The sequence below is a fragment of the Marmota marmota genome, unplaced genomic scaffold (genome assembly GCF_001458135.2).
Source record: "Marmota marmota marmota unplaced genomic scaffold, marMar, whole genome shotgun sequence".
In the NCBI taxonomy this organism is placed as follows: Eukaryota; Metazoa; Chordata; class Mammalia; order Rodentia; family Sciuridae; genus Marmota; species Marmota marmota.
The window spans coordinates 4,720,027-4,739,742 of record NW_026000229.1 but is presented as its reverse complement, the minus strand read 5'-3'; the positions used below and the strand labels follow the sequence as shown (position 1 = coordinate 4,739,742).

The 19,716-nt window shown below is 47.9% G+C and overlaps 1 protein-coding gene across 3 annotated transcripts; it reads left to right on the top strand.

Moving 5' to 3' along the window:
• On the top strand, nucleotides 1-19,696 carry Cib2 (calcium and integrin binding family member 2). 3 transcript variants are annotated; one of them, XM_048793493.1, is made up of 7 exons: nucleotides 1-79; nucleotides 4,597-4,631; nucleotides 9,001-9,065; nucleotides 14,004-14,115; nucleotides 15,767-15,914; nucleotides 18,675-18,870; nucleotides 19,285-19,696. In XM_048793493.1, exons 3-7 carry the CDS (start codon nucleotides 9,043-9,045, stop codon nucleotides 19,304-19,306), a joined length of 501 nt encoding a protein of 166 aa, XP_048649450.1. In that variant the 5' UTR covers nucleotides 1-79; nucleotides 4,597-4,631; nucleotides 9,001-9,042; the 3' UTR covers nucleotides 19,307-19,696. The 3 variants fall into 3 exon arrangements, with proteins under 3 accessions (XP_048649450.1, XP_015335839.1, XP_015335840.1); XM_015480353.2 differs by lacking the exon at nucleotides 9,001-9,065 and having other exon boundaries at nucleotides 3-79; XM_015480354.2 differs by lacking the exons at nucleotides 4,597-4,631; nucleotides 9,001-9,065 and having other exon boundaries at nucleotides 7-79.
• The last annotated feature ends 20 nt before the right edge of the window (nucleotides 19,697-19,716 follow it).

Genomic DNA, 19,716 nt, shown 5'->3' with positions numbered 1-19,716 from the left:
GCGGGCGAACGACGGCGCCGCAGCCACCATGGGGAACAAGCAGACCATCTTCACCGAAGAGCAGCTGGACAACTACCAGGTGAGCCCGGCGCGCCCCGGTCCCTGAAGCGGCGCCCTCCGCCCTCCTGTCTTTTCCCGAGACCGCGGGGAAGCCAGTTCTCTGGGGTTCAAATCCTACTCCTGTCTTCAGCGCGCAGCCTGACCTTGGGCTGGTGACTTACCCCTCTCAGAGCCTCAGTTTCCCCGCCTGGGGAACGACAGTGCTTTCCAGGTGGAAATTTGTGTCGGGGACACCTTGCTCCCTTTCCCTTCCTCTCTCCCCCATCCAGCCTTAAGCCTGGGTCCAGGCTGGACCCAAGCCACCCCTCCCAGCGACCACCTGGCACTGAGATGGAGAGTCAGAAAACGTGGGCTGAAAGCCTTGTCAGTCCCCACAGTCCCAAGAAGGGTTGGAAGTGGGGTGTTATAGCCCCAATTGTGGTCTTAAGTTGGGCTGTTTATCTGTTGGAGTCTATCCCTCTGGTCCCAACATGGAAATAACTGGAACAAGAAGGTAAGCCAGGTACCATTCTTACATGGCACTTCTCTAATCTCTGTCAGCACCCCCAACAGCACTCCTTAGATCCTTCTAGGTTCCAGAACCAGCTGTCAGGATCCAGGATCCCACTGCCCTCCCACCCATGTAAAAACTTCTGTGGTTGTAGATGAAGCCCCCACCCCTGACTTGCCAGGATCCCTGGCCAACTGCCCAGCTTACCTCTGCAGCCTCAGTTTCTCCAGGTCCCTTGCCTGCTGACTGCACTGCCACCACCTCAGAACAGTCTACAGTCCCCCAACTGGCCATGCTCTTTCCTCCTTCCCTCCTTCCATTTCTTTCTTTTCTGTACAGTTTCCTGGGCCTGAGACACCTGTCTCCAGGTGATCTCTCCCAGCCTTCAAGGCCTTACTCTGATACCTCCCCTGACTCCCCCAGGCAGGACTGACAGGACCCTGTTGTCACCACTGTCTTGGGAGAGAGGAACATAGTAGATACCTGGAGCTTTCATGAATATTTGTGTTGGCATGAAGGAAAGCAAACTTGAAGTGTGGGTCCTTTGATGTGGGTGAAGGTAAAATAAGTGCCCCTTTGTCTCCTACTTATCAGTAACACAGATTTCTCAGTTCCTCTTGTGAGGCTCAGGAAGGAAGAGAGGAACTATATTTATGGAGAGCTAGATGTTTATCAAACACTATAGTCAATGCCCTCCACGCATCAACTCACTTGACCATCACAGTGAGGTGGATCATACGCTCCATTTTATAGGAGAGTAAACAGAGGCTAAGGAGCCTTGGACATTCCGGTCTCACTTAGAAATTTGAATAGCAAGCCCAAGGCTGGCTTTCTTCCTTTGGGATGAAGTGGGCTGGACTATGTGCTTTTTTGTCCAGAAGACACTCAAAGTTTAAGTGAGACAGACTTTTACCTCCAGTGTGGCCCTAGAGGCAGGTGTGGAGTGTGTTCTAGGGAGGAGCGTTAGCAGGCAGGGGAATGCCTGGAGGTAGCTGGCTTTTGCTTTGTCTGCAAGATTTAGAAACAGTGCAGTGCTTGAACAAGCCCTTGGAAGATGGGTGCATTTTACTCAGCAGTGCATGGAAGGAGACATTCCAGGTAGAGGTGGCAGTTTGAATAAAAGCTTAGAGGTAGGCATGGGCAAGCAGCCCATACCCAGAAACAAAGAATGGTCTGGGGCGGGGGTAGGGAGCCCAGGTTCCCACTCAGACCAGCCTATTGGGTTACCCATCAGAGCCAGTCCCAGTGTTGGGTTCTGATCCTTTGCCAGGCCTGGCTAGACCCTGCCAGGCGGGTGGGAGAAATGAGAGACATGAAATCTGAGAGGCCCACATCTCCTTCCCTCTGGCTTTCCAAAATTGCCAGCCAGTACTGGATGGGGTGACCCTGAGTTATAGCTACCTCTGCCCCAAGTGATCACCAGGTTTCTTGGGACTTCCAGCCTGACAGTCTTCTCTTCCTAAGGAAGGGTGCCTTCTTCCTAGTTCCCAGGTGTCATTGGTTCCCAAAGTTTAAGCTTCTGTCTCAGTCACTCTGAATTGTAAATCTATTCCCCAGAACCTTCAAACTCTCAAACAGGCCTCACTACCTTTCCCAGAACCCACCGCTGCTCTTCCAGCCATTCCAACTCTCCATTTTCCTTTAGCCCCCATTTTCAGTTAAAAACAAGTCTCTTTTGTGTCTCACCTGGGTACCTCTCCTTTAACCCCAGGGCCCGGCCCTGGTCCAGACCTCCTCAGTCTCCTGGGAATGAGAGGTCTAACTGCTCCTTCCTCACCCCTCTTGTCTGCTCCCTCCACCCCAGCCACTCACTTGCTTTTGCCACAGTTCCTTGGTTCTCTCACTCTTTCTCCCTCTTCCTTCTTTCCCCTTCTATCTCATCTCTTCTGTTCTGTTCTCTCTCTTCCCTTTTCCTTTCAGTGGACACTGTATATCATCATTGTAAAACAAAATTTTTCTATGAAAATAATCCATGAACAAAGAGTTGCATTGACTGCACTGGCCAGTCCCCTCTTGCTGTAGAAGACCCTAGGGAACCATTTATGGACTATGGACTCTTGGTGCAACAATGCAGAGACAAAAAACAGGAGGGATCTTCTTAAAATTCAGGTCCCAGTGCTGCTGCTAATCCAGGCACCCCATCTTAAGGACCATTGATGTAGAGAGATGTAATAATCATGATAAGGGCCCAGGTTTATATGGGAAGCTTTTGCATCTTTGCCAGTAGAACCCTTGGGTCAGGACCTGAATACTTCCTTTCTAACCCAGGGCCAATGAGAGAGGGGAGGGGAGGAGGGAGCAGACAGATCAGAAGAGAGGAGATCAGGAACCAGGACCTCTTCATTCCAGGTCTGCCAACAACCCCCTCCTGGCTAGTTAGCAGAGCCTTGGCCTTTGTGACTGGCACCTTCCAACCTCAGAACCAGCCTGCAGCAGAGGGTCATCTGTACCTGGAAGGCTCAGTCAGACTGCCTGAACCAGGTCTCCAGGGTATCAGCCCATATGGTTCCCAGCCTCTCTGAGTCTTAGACCTGCCAGGCAGGTTTTTTCTGCCTGCTGGGTGGAAGGTAGAGCCACCCAACCTGAGCCTTTCATGGCTGTCTCAGAGGAGCCATTGCCAAAAGCAAAGCCAAGTCCCCCCAGGAGCAGCACCTACATTTCCAAGAAGGGCAAGGCAGCATAGAGTCCTTCATCTAACTCCCAGAGAGCTGCAGGTTGCTCAGAAGGACAGATTTATTGGGCTTCATGGGACCCGGACATTCTTACCAACTATCCCCAGCTGAAGGTGCCCAATGGAGCCCTCCCTGTTGTGGGCATCCTATGGGCATCATTCTTGGCCTGCCTCAACATGCAATCCAATTGACCTGATGTCCAGAGGTTTCAGGTCTTATCCAGGCCAGCCTGGCTGTCTGCAAGCCTGGGCTGCAGCCATTCACCCTGCATCAGAGCAGCTCTGCTCAGCATATGGCCCCAGGAGGCCCTTCAGGCTCTGGGCTCTGCAGAGCCTAAGAGGCCTTCTTCCTTCATATTGCAACAGTGGACAAAGACAGAGGAGCCCAACAGCGGAGGATACACATAAAAGGCCTTCTCCGTTGACTGTTTTAGGAAGTGCTGGATCCTTTTTACCTCTTTGCTTCCCTCCAAAGCCTGGCATAAAAAACACCATCAAAGGGCTGGGGCTGGGGCTCAGTAGTAGAGTGCTTACCTAGCATGTGTGAGGCACTGGGTTCAATTCTCAGCACTGCATACAAATAAATAAAAAATAAAGGTCCATTGACAAATAAATAAATAGACACCATCAAATATGCCAGTGGTTTTTACCCACTATAGGCAGACCAGGCCACCAGGTAAGTCCTAGGAGGTTATAATCTGTATGACCTCAGGAGCTGAGTGCTGCCCATTCTGGGTAACCCACCTGGGCCTCCTTAGCGGCCTCCACCCTTTCTTTTGTCCAGATGCTTCCAAGGCTCCCTGCCCACCCTCCTCCTCCACAGCCTCTTCCCCCAGCCTCCATCCCTCCTCTTTTCCCACTGTGTGACCTTACCCATTTCTGTGGCTTCAGACACTGGATATATACTGTTGCTTCCTCTGTCCACACTCCTGGAACTTACTGTCTCCCAACATAGGGCTACTTCCCATGACCATCCAGAATGCACAATGTACCTTGCACCCTTTCATGAGGCCCCATCCTCAGGACCTGAACTAGTGTAATGTGGTGGCCATGTGGATCCTCAGTGGAGGTCAGAATTTTGTGTCCCAGCCACCTTCCCGTTCTCTCACAGCTTATTCCACTGGTCTTTAAGACAACCTTGTCCACCTGTGAACTCCAGCTCCTTCTTTACTGTGCACCCCCAAGCATGTCTCACAGCCCCACTCCACCCATGCTTTGGCTTCCCAGGCCAGTGGGCAGATGTGGGAGGGGAAATAGAGTCTCTTTTGCCCCCAGCACAGGGCTGTGTGGTGAGGACCTGTGGCTCAAGGGCTCTGAGAAAGGAAGGAGCCTTGGGCCGCACAGCCCACTGTGTGTGTATGTTTTCCCTCCACAGGACTGCACCTTCTTCAATAAGAAGGACATTCTCAAGTAAGTGTGGCTTCTTGTCCACCCTTTTGGGGCTGGGGCTGCAGCAGGGGTGGGGCCGGGGACCCCATGTGGGCTGACTGTAGAAGCTGGAGCTGAGAAAGAGCATTGGAATGCATTTGAGGCCTTAGCTATACCCAGCGCCTGTCTTGTGGACTCATGAACTTCCCAATGCTCCCAAGGTCCTGATCCTCCTGCCAGGAATGGAGGGAGCATCTACTCATTACATGCTGGGGTGGGGGGTTTCAGGTACATTTTCATTTAATTTTCACTGTGACTTTATAATAAGAAGATTCTGTTATCCCCTTTTAAAGATGGGACTCAGCAACTTGGCCTAAGTTACATAGCCAGGGATTGGAGACCTGGCTTCTGACTTCAGGTCCCTTGCTGTGTCCCTGCATCTTGGGGCCTACTACCACAGGTATCCCCTGTTAGGGCTCTCTAGTTCCAGCTTTGATGTCCTTTGACTCCTGGGATGTCCAGAAACCAGGGATCTCCTTCCTTCCCTGTCCTTGCAGGTTGTGGGGTGGTCCTGGACAGGAAAATGAAGGGGCTTGGTAGTCTCAGAGCCCCAGGACCAGACAGTGGAATCACAGAATGCCAGGAAACCTGCTCCATAGCCCTGGCTGGGCTCCTTTGCTCAGGCTATCAGGTGGCATTAAAAGCCAGAGAAGTCTCAGGATCACTTTCCTTGGAGATCGATGGACAGGCTGGGGCTGGAGTTTGGTGCAGCTTTTCAAGATAGCTGTTCTGTAGTTTGCCACTGCCCTAACCACTCTACCACTCTGCTTGGACAGGCAGTGCTCCTCTCTTCCCAGGCTGCCATTTCAACTTGTCCCCTGAGGCGGGTGAGGTGTACCCCACTTCCATCCCCTCAGAGAGATAGGGCTCTCCTTCCACTTCCCAGCTCCATGGCTTCAAGTCAGGTTTGACCCTGCCTGAGCCTCAGCTGCTTCTGGGAAATGGGATGACAGGACTGCTGTCAAGAGGCAGTAACCCCAGCGTGGTATCTGATAACTGGGATTTGGCCAGAGCTTGAGTGTTGTGAGGGTGAGGACCCCATTGGGACAAGATGGCTCTCAGAATGTAATCTTGCAGCAGTTGCTCCTGGTGATCTGGTGGCATCTCTGACCTTTCAGAGTTTCGACACAAAGCTTCATTTAAGCCTTGCCACATTTGTCCTCTGCTGTGAGGAGCTCCCAACATCCATTTTGTAGATGCCAGACCCAGACTGCTTTTCCTTTAGGTCCACAACCATTTCCATTCTGGCCACCAAAGCCCCTTCCCCCCAAGTCTTTGTGCTGACCATCTCTACTGCCCAGGGTGCCCTTTCTCATGCCATACTTCCTTCCACACCCAGCTTCAGTCACTCCCTTCTCCGGGGAGCCTCCCGACTCCCTGCCAGCCCAGTGATCACACAGAGTTCTTACAACTTAATGGTGCTCTGTGGGTTTGTGGGCTCAGATGCCAGCTTCCCTTGGACTTGTTGTCAAGTAAGACTTGGGTCTCTCAGGCTGCTCCTGGGATTTCCCCTGTAAATCACTGGTGAGGACTGGAAGAGTGTGAGGGTGAAGGATGACTGGCCATGGAGATGGATCCAGCCTGAGGAGCAGCCGTCACAAGGAAGCAGGCCTGCGGGCCGATCCTTGCCTTTCCTCCAGTGGTTTTACTGAGAGCAGCAAGGTTGCCCCTGGGGGGACGAGGGAAGAGTGGCTCAAGGTTAGGAGTGGGAGTCAATATGACAGACCTCTGGGGGTGTTCCTGGCCTCTTTGCAAATGAGGGACTCCAGGCAGTGAGAGTGCTTAGGGAGGACTGTCCTGGCTCTCTGCAGTCTCATCTGCCCACCTCTGCACCCTTTGGTACCCAGCCTTTATAATTCAACAGCAGAGCAAAGGCCACAGCTAAGGTCCCAAAAGCAGTGAAGGACCTCTCCACACACCTGGACACACCCACCCCACTGCTTTGTAACTGGTGTATTCAAGCCCAGACTCTGTGTTACTAATCATTGGGGACCCAAGGGAGTAGACCCAGTATTTTTCCTATGAAGTGATCATGTGGGGAAGAGGAGGGACGAAGCCTGGCATCTGGTTCCTATTATGTGGCACCTTATGTGTCTCCTTGCCACATCTTCAGGGTAGGGACAGCAGTGTTTGCTGGGGCTATTTTCTGGGAGGGCCATGTCAATGGTATTTTAAAGACAACTAAAAGCTACTTGGAGTTCTGTTGCCCACCTGTGTACCTTCAGGGAAGGGCCGTGAGATAAGGCAGGAGGTGGGATTACCTGTCCCTGGAGGAACCAGGCATGGCCACTTTGGTTCCTTTTTAGTATCAGCTTCTTTACTCTTCTCCAGCCTTCTCTCTGGGTACTAGTAGAGGCCAGTGTGACTGATCCCTATCCACCCAGGGAAGCACCACCCCCCTACTGTTTATATCTCAAGTCCAGGTAGCACAACTAAGACCTGGAGCCCAGAGAGGGCAAGGAGCAAAGACCTGCCCAGCAATGCACAGCAGGGCAGCAGCAGGGCCAGACTGACCAGGCCCAGCCTTTGCTAGTCTGCCCTCCTCCCAAGACCTCAGTGCGGCCACCCTGCCCCCACCCGGATGGTTTTCTTGGTAAGCTGCACCCTGAGTACTGACCAGATGGCGAGGAGGAAACCTGAGCAGGAGGCTCTTTGCAGCTTGGGGCCTAGCTTTCTGGCAGCCTTGGGTCAGTGACATGGAGTCACAGATAACCATAGAGCTGATTCTCTCTCTATTCCCTCCACCCCTACCCTGGTAGATCCAATTGCTCCCCAGGACACAGCTCTTCTACCTGCTCTCTGAGCCCAAATGGGCAGCCCACCCCATTGGGCCACCTGTCCCTTCAGCCTCCTTGCTGTCTGTGGATCAGATGCTTGAAGCTTCAACTGTGGCGTCCCCCGTTACACTGTGCATGAGTGGCTTAGGAGTCCTGTCCCCTGGGTACAGAGAAAGGCTCACCAAGTTAGTAACCCCAGATGTTCATCTTGTTGTTACTTTACTGTTTATTTTCTCAGCCTTTAAAAAACTTTGTGTAATCTATTTTTAGTTACTTTTAATTTTTTGTTGCACATCTAATATAAATTACTGTAAAAAATTAGAATATAATTTCTAGTATGAGCAAGGCCATGGGTTTGATCCCCAGGAAGTAACACACACACACACACACACACACACACATACACACACAGAGAAAAGAAAAAGGAAAGCTAGTCAACAGAAGACAAAAAATGTACCTTATAATCCTAACCCCCCCCATGAAATAATGACTGCTAATATTTTGTTTTAAGTTTATCTTTTATTTTCTTTTATGTTTATCAAAAAGTCAAACAATGTTGTTTTGTAATATGCTTAAAATTGGTTTTTTTTTAGACAAATTGTAAGAATTTACAAGAGAACTATGGAAAGTATATGGTAGATCTGCAAAAAAATTAAAAATAGAATTTCCATACAATCCAGCAATTCAATTTATGGTATATAATCAAAAGAATTGAAGACAAGTTTGTACTCTCATGTTCTTAGAGCATTATTCACAGTAGCCAAAAGGTGGCAGCAACCCAAGTGCCCCTCAGCAGATGAATGGCTGAACAAAGCACAGTATACATGGGAAAAGAATATTATTCAGCCTTAAAACGGAGGCATTGGGACACATGCAATACTAGATAGACCTTGAGAACATTATGCTACATGAAGTAAGCCAGTCATAAAAAGACGTACCGTATGATTCCACCTTTGCGAGGGACCCAGAATAGTCAAATTCAAAGAGACACACAGTTGAAGGGTGGTTGCCAGGGGCTGGGAAGAGGGGGAAGTGGGGAGTTACTGTTTCATGGGTGTAGAGTTTCAGTTTTGCAAGATGAAGAAAGTTCTGGAGATGGGTGGTGGTAATGTTTGCCTGACAGTGTAAATGTCCTTAATACCATGAAGTGTACACTTAAAAATGGGCGAGGTAGTCAATTTTATGTGCATTTTATTACCATTAAAAGTAATTTTAGGGGGCTGGGGCTGGGGCTCAGTGGCTGAGTGCTCGCCTCGCATACGTGAGGCACTGGGTTCGATCCTCAGCACCACACACAAAAATAAATAAATAAAACAAAGATATTGTGTCCATCTATAACTAAAAAAAATAATTTTAGTAGTTAAGATGGTAAATTTTGCTATTTTAGCACTATTTTTTAAAAACTAAAAATAGCTAATAAAAAAGAAAACAATATATCTGTCCCCACCCTCGCCACCCAAGATAACCACTACTAACATTTTAGTAAACAACCTTCTTTTCTGTCTTTCTTTTTTTTATACAAGCTTTTAAAAAATTATTAAATGGACTCCTACTGTACATTCTACTTTTTTCAGTTTACATTGTGTGAGCAACTTTTTTGGACTTTGGTGCTGGGGATGGAACCAAGGGCCTCTTCCTGGTAAGCATGTGCTCTGCCACAGCAACACCCCGCAACCAGCTTTCAAGATCATTAGGTATTCTTCTAGAACATTTTAAATAGCTGTGTTTACTGAGTGTCCCTTAATTGATTTAGCTGACATCCAGGTGACCAAGTTTTCACCATTTTAATTAGTACTGTGGTGACTATCTCTGAGGCACCTTCACATAACTGCATATTGGGGATTATTTCCTTAAAATACAGATTTCAGGATCAAAGTAGAATTTTAAGACTTTTGAATTTTGCCCACACTATCGTTACATGTCTTTTTGTCTTCTGACTTGAGTCTGAAACACAGCTGCCTGCGGGCCAGCATGCACTGTAAATATATGAAGCTGCCCAGTCTGGGGCTCATTAAAATTAGCAGCTGCAGAAACAGTTGCTCCTCAGTCCCAGCATAATTAGCAAATCCAGATGCATAATTTAAAGTCTTTTAATTTGTACATGTTGGCAACAAAATTCTAAATTTTAATTCAGCTTTTAATTTAATTACTTTATAGTACTGTGTGAAAGTAAAACACAGCATCATTAGAGTATTGCCTTTCTTTCTTTCTTTTTTTTTTTTTAAGTACCAGGGATTGAACCCAGGGCCTTTGCCTATGGTAGGCAAGTGCTTTACCACAGTGCTATATCCCTAGCTCCTGGTATTAACTCTTTCTTATTAGGAATATACACTAATTATCTTAACTACCTAAAATATTATACCCCTTGATAAAGTTTCATGTTTTTAGTATTCATTTCATATTAATTTTATACTTAGCTGGTTTTGTTTTATTGCTTCTTTAAAATTGTGAATTAGTGTTTTTGTTTGTTTATTTATTTTTAGCAGTACCCAGGATCAAACCCAGGGTCTCACCCTTGCTAGGCAAGCACATTGCTACTGAGCTACATCCCCAGCCACTGAATTAGGTCTTTTTAATCAATTTTTATTAGGCTAATGTTGATATATAGGAAAGTTTTACATAGAAAATCTTCTAAGCTCTAATTAAAATATAATTTTTTTTTGTTTTCCAACAAGTAATGATGATTTGCCTCCTTTTTTCCAACATTTATATGTATTCTTTTATTGTTTTAACTAATTATATTAACTAGCACTCCAGAGGGAACATGTTATATAATAATGGTGATTATAGGCATCCCACATTTATGGGTTTATTTTCAGTATTTTAAGTATGATTTTTGTTTTTTGTTGGGGGAATTGGGGATTGCACTCAGGGTCACTTTGTCCTCTGAGCCATATCCCCAGCCCTATTTTGTATTTTATTTAGAGACAAGGTCTCACTGAGTTGCATAGTGCCTCACTTTTGCAGAGGCTGGCTTTGAACTTACAGAGGCTAGTTTTGAACTCACTGTTCTCCTGCCTCGGCTTCCCAAGCCCCTGGGATTACAGGTGTGTGCCACCACACCTGGCTGGCTAAATATGATGTTTGATGTTGATTTACAATGAAGATGTCCTTTTAGTTCTGCTTCTAAGCAGAAACTTCTTTGTTTCTGTTTTACTAAGAATTTTAAGATTCTGTTGACAAAAAAATAAAAAATAAAAAATCCACATGCTTTTAACATTTTTAATTTTTATTAAAAAATACTTTTAAAAATTTAAAAACTTTGCAACTGAGGCTGCAGCTCAGTGGCAGAGCACATACTTAGCATGCATAATGCCTTGATTTCCACCCCCACCACCAAGAAAAAAAAATTAAATATAGATTAAGCAATAAGTCAGCTTTCCTCTAACTACACTTCTTCACTTCCACCTCATGGGGATCTCAGTGTGAACATGTGGTGTGTACAACCACACAGTCATAAATGCATCTGTCAAATTGATCAAAATTTTTGTCTATTAATATCATTTATAGTCAAAGATTTCCATGCATTGAACCATGCTTGCATTCTGGAATAAATCCCACCTGGTCCCAGTGTATTATTCTCTTAAAAACTGCTGGACTTGATTTACCGGTATGTTATTTTAAAAAGAGTTTTGCATCTGCACATGCAAGTGCCCTCGATTCATTCTGGATGCTACTCACTGAGTTTTGGTATCAGGGTTCTTATTGATTCTTTAATATAAACTTGGAGGCCTTCACATTTTGCCTTATGCTCTGGAGCAATTCAAGTAACACAAATATTATTTCTGGTCCTAGATGTATGATAAGAGAAATATATAAATCATCTTGAACTCAGTACCCTTTATTGGGGAAATGGTGACAATGTTTAGATTATCTTCCAGAGTGATTTAGGATTTCAAATTCTTCTTAGGTTTACCTTAAAGAAAAAAATTCTAACATTATTCATCATTTTAGGACAGATCTTTGTACTAGAGCAGAAGCTGGCTTCCCACCCTAACAGAACCTCCTCAACCCTGGAGAAGCATTCTCAGCCCCTCTCCCAAACCCTCTCCTTCCAGGAAGCCCCACACATGTCAGGCAACATGCTAATAGCTACAGTTGAGAGCCAGGATGGTTGTTTGTTTGTTTGTTTGTACTAGGGATTGAAGCCAGGGGTGCTTAACAAGCCTTTTTAAATTTTTGAGACAGAGTCTCACTAAGTTGCAGAGGGCCTTGCTAAGTTACTGAAGCTGGCTTCGAACTTGGCAATCCTCATGCCTCAGCCTTCCAAGTCACTGGTATTACAGGTGTGTGCCACCATCACTCAGCAAGAGCCAGGTGGTTTTATGAGTATCATCCTGTTTAGTTCTCACAAGTGTGACAATAGCAGGGTGGCCCCCATTTCTGAAAGAGAAATTTCTTTTTCTTTTTCTTTTTTAATTTGTTTTAATTAGTTACACATGACAGTACAATGACCATTTATTTTTCAAAGGTTACTCCACTTACCCAAAGCCACTCTGCTAGTGAGAGAGTGTTTCCAACCTCAGCCTGACCTGAGGCTCCTGCTGCAGCCTGACATGAGGCTTTAAGCCAGCCTTCACATTTTACCTTAGGCTCTGGAGCAATTCAAGTAGCACAAATATTATTTCTGGTCCTAGATGTATAAGACAAATATATAAATCATCTTGAACTCAGTACCCTTTATTGGGGGAATGGTGATTTAATGGAGATTTAAGCCGGCCCCCAGAAATAGCCGAGCATCATACTCCTGCACATATACTGTGTTTAGGTGTCAAAGTCAAGTGGGAAATATAAAAATTGGAAACACAATGGATCTGTCGATATATGGATTGCAAAACAATTTCTGGTTGTAGGGTTTGGGGACTGTTTTTCTCAGTGCAGGAAATAGAAGCAAAGAAAGTCCTTGAGCACCCTCTTATGGAAAATCCCCACTTGGTCCTGCCACCCTGGTTTTTGTTGACTCCCTCACATCTAAGGGATAAATTCTCGGGCCTTACCCACCTCTAGCTTCCTCCAAGCCATGGAGCTTCTTTGTGAATTCAGGCCCTTGTAAGAGGATGGGAAGTGGGCTTGTGGCATTTTGCTTTTCGTTTGCCCTGGACAGTCTCTGAACCAGGTGTTGATGACATACTGCTTGCCGGAGTGGCTTGACTTGCAGGGGAAACATGGAGATCCAGGTTCAAGTCTCATCCCCACTTCTCACTGGTTGTTTAAGTAGGAAATAGGCATTTAACCCTTGAGCCTTAGTTATCCCACCTGAAAAATAGGAGGCTAATATCTACCTCTCAGGATGGTTTGGGAATTAAAATAAGAAAAATAACTCTCACGGCCTGGCACAAGTCAGCACTGGGAGCTGAGTTCCTTTTGTGTGTGAGCTGGGGCAGTAATTAAATGCTCTGCTCAACACCAAGAATTGGATGGATCCCAGTGAGGTTCAGGTGGCTGTGTTGAAGGATTTGCTAAGAGAGGTTCTGAGTTGGGCCACTTAGAAGACCTAGGCTGACCCAGACTTTGAGGTGGTTGGACAGCCCAGGCCCAGGTGATATGGGGCCATACCTGATCTAATCCCAGTAGCCTGGGGTCTCACCTTGTACAGTTTACCTACCACAACCCCTAGAGGATCACTTGTTTTCCCCAATCTCCAGCAGCACTTCATTGAAACAATTCTTATGAATGCAATTTTACCAGCCTTGGGATGGAGGCTATTCTCTGGAGTGGCAGGGACCTGGACCAAGGGACATAAGGCAAAGGAGGCCTGGATAATGGGGACCTTCTAAGTGAGATGGTGTCAGGATGCTTCTCATCCCCAAGGGTCCATGCAGCATGCTGAAGTGGTCTTGTGTTCCTGAGTCCAGGGCAGGAGATGGGATGGGAGCCTGCAAACTGAGCCATCAGTGAGGAGGGATGGACCCAGGGCAATGGGCTTGGTTCTGATGGCTCCCTGCTCTAGACAAGTTGCAGGTGGCCCATTCACAGGGGCTTCCTGAGGATGTAAGGGCTGCTGGAGCTCTTCAGAGACCAACCCTGAGGGCTCATGTTGGGGAAGAGGGAACTGGGCCTTGGTTTTGCAGACCCGCAGGAGTGGCAGAAAGAAGAGTGGTTAAGAATTTCTACTCTGGATTTCCAGTTCTGGATTTGTTCCCTGGCCTTCTACATGTCCTAGTTGTGTGGTCTTAGACAGATCACTCTTATCCTCAGCTTCATTTGCTGAGCTATAAAATGGGGTCACAATGCATCTTTCTGCCCAATGATAAGGAGGATATCAAGTAAGGTGACATGTCAAGTGCTTAGCATATTGCGTGAAGCACAGAAGACTCTTAAGAGTCCAAAGGGGTACAGGTCCCAGGGATGAGGGTGATGGTGATGGTGGTGTGTAGTCAAAACGGGAAGAGTCTGGACACAGTCTGATTGTCAACACGGGGGTTCAGGCAGAATCTTCTTCCTTCCCAAGCTTCACAGTCTTGTGGGCAGAGCTGAGGTAGGTTTTCTGGGGCAGAGGCCCACACACAGCAGCATTGGTCCACTGGAGGATCAGGGTGGCACCCCCTCCAGTGCTTTTCCTCTGTTTCCCTCAAAGGCTTCATGCACGGTTCTACGAACTGGCCCCCAACCTTGTTCCGATGGACTACAGGAAGAGCCCCATTGTCCATGTGCCTATGAGCCTCATCATCCAGATGCCAGAGCTCCGGGTATGTAAGAGGCCTCCCCAGTTGGGCTGTGGGGATGGGGAATCTGAACCTCTGGATGGGCAGCAGAGGCACCCAGCTCTGGGTGAATCCTTGCTGCACTCTTTGTGGCTCTGTGGCTCTGAGCTGACCACTGAACCTCTCTGGGCCTCAGTTTTCTCATCTGCACTCTTATGAATAAATGTGGGGAATCAATAGGGTTGCTGTGGATCAGTGGCTGCCCTGCTGCTCAGCCTTTGGCCTGTGCCCACCTGCCTGCCCCTTCATGAAGTGGCCTCTGTACTTGACAGATGTTATATCTGCCCTTTTAGACAATTTTTCTGTCTCTGCTTTGTCTGGCTGTGGCTTCTTGCAAGGTCAGCGTGGGCATCCATGGCTCACTTCTCAGAATTGAACATAGCACAAATCACCTGAAAATCTTTTCAGAATGCTGATTCAGGTTCAGTGCATCTGGGGTAAGTCAACATTTTATTTTCTCACTAGCTCCTGGGTGAGGCTGGTCCTCAAACCTCCCATACATTTGAATGGTTCATTTCATGAGTTCCTCACCCAGAATATGTAAAGTGTATTCCAACATTAAGGAAACATTTGGGAGCTGGGTGTGTTGGCACACTGCAGTAAGTCAGCAACTCAGGAGGCTGAGGCAGGAGGATTGCAAGTTTAAGGCTTGCCTGAGAAACTTAGTGAGACTCTGTCTCAAAATAAAAATAAAAAAGGCCAGGATGTAGCTCAGAGTTAGAGCACCTCTGAGTTTGATCCCCAGTTCCAAAGGTGGGGAGAAATATATCTGGGTTCAACTCCACATGCCATGATGCTTTGCAGATGACCCCTCTCCTAGGACGTGGGGCCACAGCATTACCCAGCATCCTCATGGGATTGCACCTGGCTGATTGGAGTCATGAGAGACAATGAGCCCAAGCCTTGCCTCTGGACAAGCACCAGCCTGGCCTAAAGAGGGGTGGGAGACCAGGCTCAAAGGGTCATGGAGAGCATAAGGCACTCATGGGCAGAAACCATGTGCTCTGTGTCTGAGCTCTGGGCTGGGCACTGAGTGGGGCCGGCCAAGTGCTAGCCCAGTTGTGATGGAAGGAACCCAGGAGTGTGGGACTCTGCACGATTTGGTATTAGAGAAAGGAGTCAGTGTACAGCCCCCGGGGGAGGCAGTACTGGGGGTGGTCTGGGTGAATTGGTTGCAGGCCTGGTATTTGAACCATCTCTGTGACTCCCACAGCATGTCCTGTCCTGTTATCCAACCCTTTGGGGCCCCACTTCTGGCTCCCACCATCCTGGCTTGACATGACCTGAGCTGCCCATGCCAGGGAATGTCTTCTCTTGCCAAGGACAGAACCCTATCCATCAAGGCAGAAGCCTCTGTGAGCTGCCCTGGGAAATGACACAAGGCCCTGCTCCTGCCTCCCATGAGTGCACAGAGGCTCTGCTGAGCTGGAGAGCTTGTTTAGTTATATGATGTGACTGATGGAATGCTTCTATGCTGGGCCTTGCATACTTTAACTCCTTGAATCCTCTAGCAACTCTTTGGAGTAGGTGCTATTACTGTTCCCATTTTGCAGATGGGGAAATGGAGGCTCAGAGGCTTATTTAAGGCCACGCTGCCTGTCAGCAGTCTGCTGATTGCTGTGATTATTTTCCTCAGGAGAATCCCTTCAAGGAAAGGATCGTGGAGGCTTTTTCTGAGGATGGCGAAGGGAACCTCACCTTTAATGACTTTGTGGACATGTTTTCCGTGCTCTGCGAGTCAGCTCCCCGAGAGCTCAAGGCAAACTATGCCTTCAAGATCTATGGTAAGAAGGGTCTGGAGGCAGGGAAGTGGTATTCAGGGCCATCTGGCCATCCAGTTACTGCTGGCTCCCACCATGGGAGACACCAAGAACAACAAGGCTGACCTCTAAAGAGTGCTGGTCCAGGGCTGGGGTTGTGGCTCAGCGGTAGAGCACTCGCCTCGCACGTGTGAGACCCTGGGTTCGATCCTCAGCACCACATAAAAATAAATAAGTGAAATAAAGGTATTGTGTCCAACTACAACTAAGAAAAAAAATGTATGTATATATATATATATATATATATATATATATATATATATATATATGTCTGTGTGTCTGTGTGTGTTTTTAAAGAGTGCTGGTCCAGCATGGGGGCAGTGAGGGACACATTCTGCCTGAGAGCCATCCTCAGGGGTCCTAAGAGCAGAGGAGGAAGAGACTTGCCCACCATGGGTTGGGGTTAGTGTGAGGAGGGAGTCACATGTGATGTCATTTAATCAGGGCCTGGAGGATTTGAGAAGATTTGTCCACTGGACACATGGGAGTGGTCAGCCCTGGCAGAGGGGGCAGCCTATAAGGACTCAGAGAAACAGGAAGGCACAGGACTCAATAAGATAAAAGAGGTTTGGGACATGATGGGGCTTGTGGCAGTGTGGGTCTGGAGAGGTAAACTGGGGCCAGGTTGTAAGGAGCCATCTTGGGAGTTTGGGTCTAATGCTCAGGGCACCGGGCACTGCAGGGTGTCCAGGGGAAGGGAAGCTGTGTTTTGAAAGATCTCTCAGAAACTTTGGGGTGTGAACAGGAGCCAGACTGAATCTGGGGCCCAGAGATGAGGTGTGGGCCCGTGGTGGGAAGGCTGAGCCGCAAGAGAGGCCCCCAATGTGCCAAGGGTAAGGAGGCTCTTCATTTCACCCTAGCACAGCACAGCCCTCTGCCCCGTTGTCTCACTGGCCACCAGAGGGCACTGAGCACTCAGGAGTCTCAAAAGGATACAACTTCACATAGCTTACATTGCTGTGTCAGAGGCAATGAGCCCGACAGGCCCAAGGGCATTGGTGTCAAATCCTCAGACTATCCTTAGATGGGGGACATTGAAGTCCAAGGAGGGGCTAGAACCTTTCCTAGACCAGAGAAGCCAATGACAAATTTGTCCTTGGTATTTTGAGAAGCTGGTGGATTCTAATGCAATGGAACCCATTAGGGGATGTCTTCATTTTGTCATTGTCATGTTTATTTCAAAGGATTTTGGTTTAGATATATCTGTGCACTCACATTGTGTTTGCATATGAGAAAGATAGTACCTGCTTGTCTACCCTCCACAAACTGTGGCTTCATGGTTCATGTATGAACCATATAAAATGCTTCCCAAATTCCACCCATCATCCCTCCAAACTTAGACCTCAACATGTTGTTTCTGGGAAAGGTTATTATCCACCAAAGACGGGGAAGAGCACACAAAGGCTTGTTTCCTTGCATAAAATGGGCAGAGGAATCCAGCCAGCCAGCAAGTCTTTCCAGAGAACTGCCTGCGTGTCCCTCCAACGGCAAAAATGAATCCCACGTGTGCCTGCTCTGGAGGCCATCACAAGCAAGTGCGGAGGTGGACAGTACAGGGTACTCCCAAGGGCTTTAGGCTCTAGTACCAGCACCGGCCGGGGACCTCAGACAGGTCTCATCCGATCCAACTCTGTTTCCTCATCTATAGAGTGAGAATTCTAGGTTTACCTATCTAGTAGGTATCATTTAAAAACTAAATGAGGAAAAGCATGCTGTGCTCATATTGCAGTTATTCTCTTCCTCACTACCATTAATGTCAGTTAGCTTAGTAGGCTAATCTGCAATTGTGTCAGGAGGAGCTCAGTGAAGGGGACCCTTATGTCTAGAAAGCCCCTCTTGGGGGGAGGGGAATTTGAGGGAAACTTCCCCCAGGTGTTTGCTGGGCAAGGCATCCCAGGCAGGAGAAACCGCAGGTGCAAAGATCTGGCAGTTGGGCTAAGAATGGTGAGGAGGGGTGGAGTTCATCACCATGATGATCCTTTGTGTAGCTCATTCCTTGAATCATTTTGCTGTTTGGGGCAGTGGTAGTGCCTTTTTTTTTCCAGTACAATCAAACCATGCTCCCTGCTCTGTGCATATGAAGGCCAGCCAATAGCCTCTGAGGGGCTTCTGCATCTCCTGACTTGGTGTGTGTGTGTGTGTTTAATTGACAGGTGAAATTGTATGTGTTTATCATGTACAACATGATGTGTGACTACATGTTTGACTTGAAGCCTGCCTTAGGCAATGTGGTCCCATTTAAAAAGCAGAGGTCTTAAAGTCATATAGGCCCCAGTCAGAATCTCTGTTCCATCTCTGACTGTCTCTGTGATCTTAAGTCGGTCACTTGGCCTTCTTGAGCTTTGATTTCCTCAGCTCTAGAAGCCCACAGGGGGTAAGGCCAGAAGGGACATTTGGCCTGAGCCCAAAGTTCCTGGGGAGCCTCAGATTTGGAACTGTCTCTGACTGGGTTTACATATAGTCATTGTAAGGTTTTGTAGGTACTCTGAATATTAACTTGTTAACTGGATATTTAAGCCATATTTTATGGGTGAGACCCTCTTGCACCCCATCAGCTGGCACAAAGATCCAGTATCCCCAAAGTGTGCCTAGAAATGCTTTGGGGACTTTAGAGGCTTGGAGAAGTCAGTGTGACCAGCAAGGAGGAAGGGGTATTATAGGACCAGACCTGAAGGAACCCACCCCTGGCCTAAACATCTCCAATCCATGCCACCCACCCCACAGACTTCAACACTGACAACTTCATCTGCAAGGAGGACTTGGAGCTGACACTGGCCCGGCTCACCAAGTCAGAGCTGGATGAGGACGAGGTGGTGCTCGTGTGTGACAAAGTCATAGAGGAAGCTGACCTAGATGGCGATGGCAAGCTGGGCTTTGCTGACTTTGAGGACATGATCGCCAAGGCCCCTGATTTCCTCAGGTGCTGTCACCCCAGGGACTGGGCTTGGGGAGGGAAGATCAGAATTTTGGGGCCACATCCAGGAGGACTGGTCTTATGGTACCTCCATGGTTAATGATGTGCAGACCAGGAAGCAATAGGTCATCTTCAAGGCTCAGATCCCCTTCATGTGTGGCTGGCCTTGTTCTTTGAAGGACCAGACTCTCCTGGGAAGGATACAGACCTGGAAGGTCCTTCAGTTATGACGGGTGCTGGAAACCGGGAGGATAGCTGTTGGTTCCTCTGAACCTTCCTTCCCTTGGGGTGATTAATTGTGCCTCTGTGCAGATTACCCTAAGGAACTGGCCAGGGGTGGGCCAGTTCTTTTTTCCTAAGGAGCCTCTACCTGCCCCATCCAGGACCTCTCACCCTCTCCTTTCCTTGCTCTCTTTCCAGCACTTTCCACATCCGGATCTGAGGACACTGCCAAGGCTGTAGGACCTGGAAGCTCACCACCCAGCTCTGCTGCCTATACAGGTGTGGCTGCATGCTTCCCAGGAAAGGAACGGCAGCCTCTGGGGTTTACACCCATGAACATTTCCTGTGGCCCTTTCAGCAAAAAAGAAAGAAAGAAAGAAAAAAAAAAAACCTTAACGAGAGAAGTGGGTTGTGAGGAGTAGGACCCTTCCCAGGGCTCCCAGTGGTCCAGCCCCAGGACACATAGCCCCTGAGCAGATCCTTCCATCCACCCCTCTCTCCCCATCAGAAATGTCCCTCCTGGGAGGGGACGGAAGAAAACCCAACAGGAAGTGGTGGGGTCTGACTTGACCATGTGCTGGGTTGATACCCCAGTCACCCAGAGCAAATACAAAAAAAAAAAAAAAAAAA

Bases quoted from the DNA above. Each gene is read 5' to 3' on its own strand.
- Cib2 (XM_015480353.2), top strand. From the start codon at position 29: ATGGGGAACAAGCAGACCATCTTCACCGAAGAGCAGCTGGACAACTAC. The intron at 80-4,596 runs GTGAGCCCGGCG...TTCCCTCCACAG, and splicing joins AGCAGCTGGACAACTACCAG to GACTGCACCTTCTTCAATAA. The intron at 4,632-14,003 runs GTAAGTGTGGCT...TTTCCCTCAAAG, and splicing joins AATAAGAAGGACATTCTCAA to GCTTCATGCACGGTTCTACG.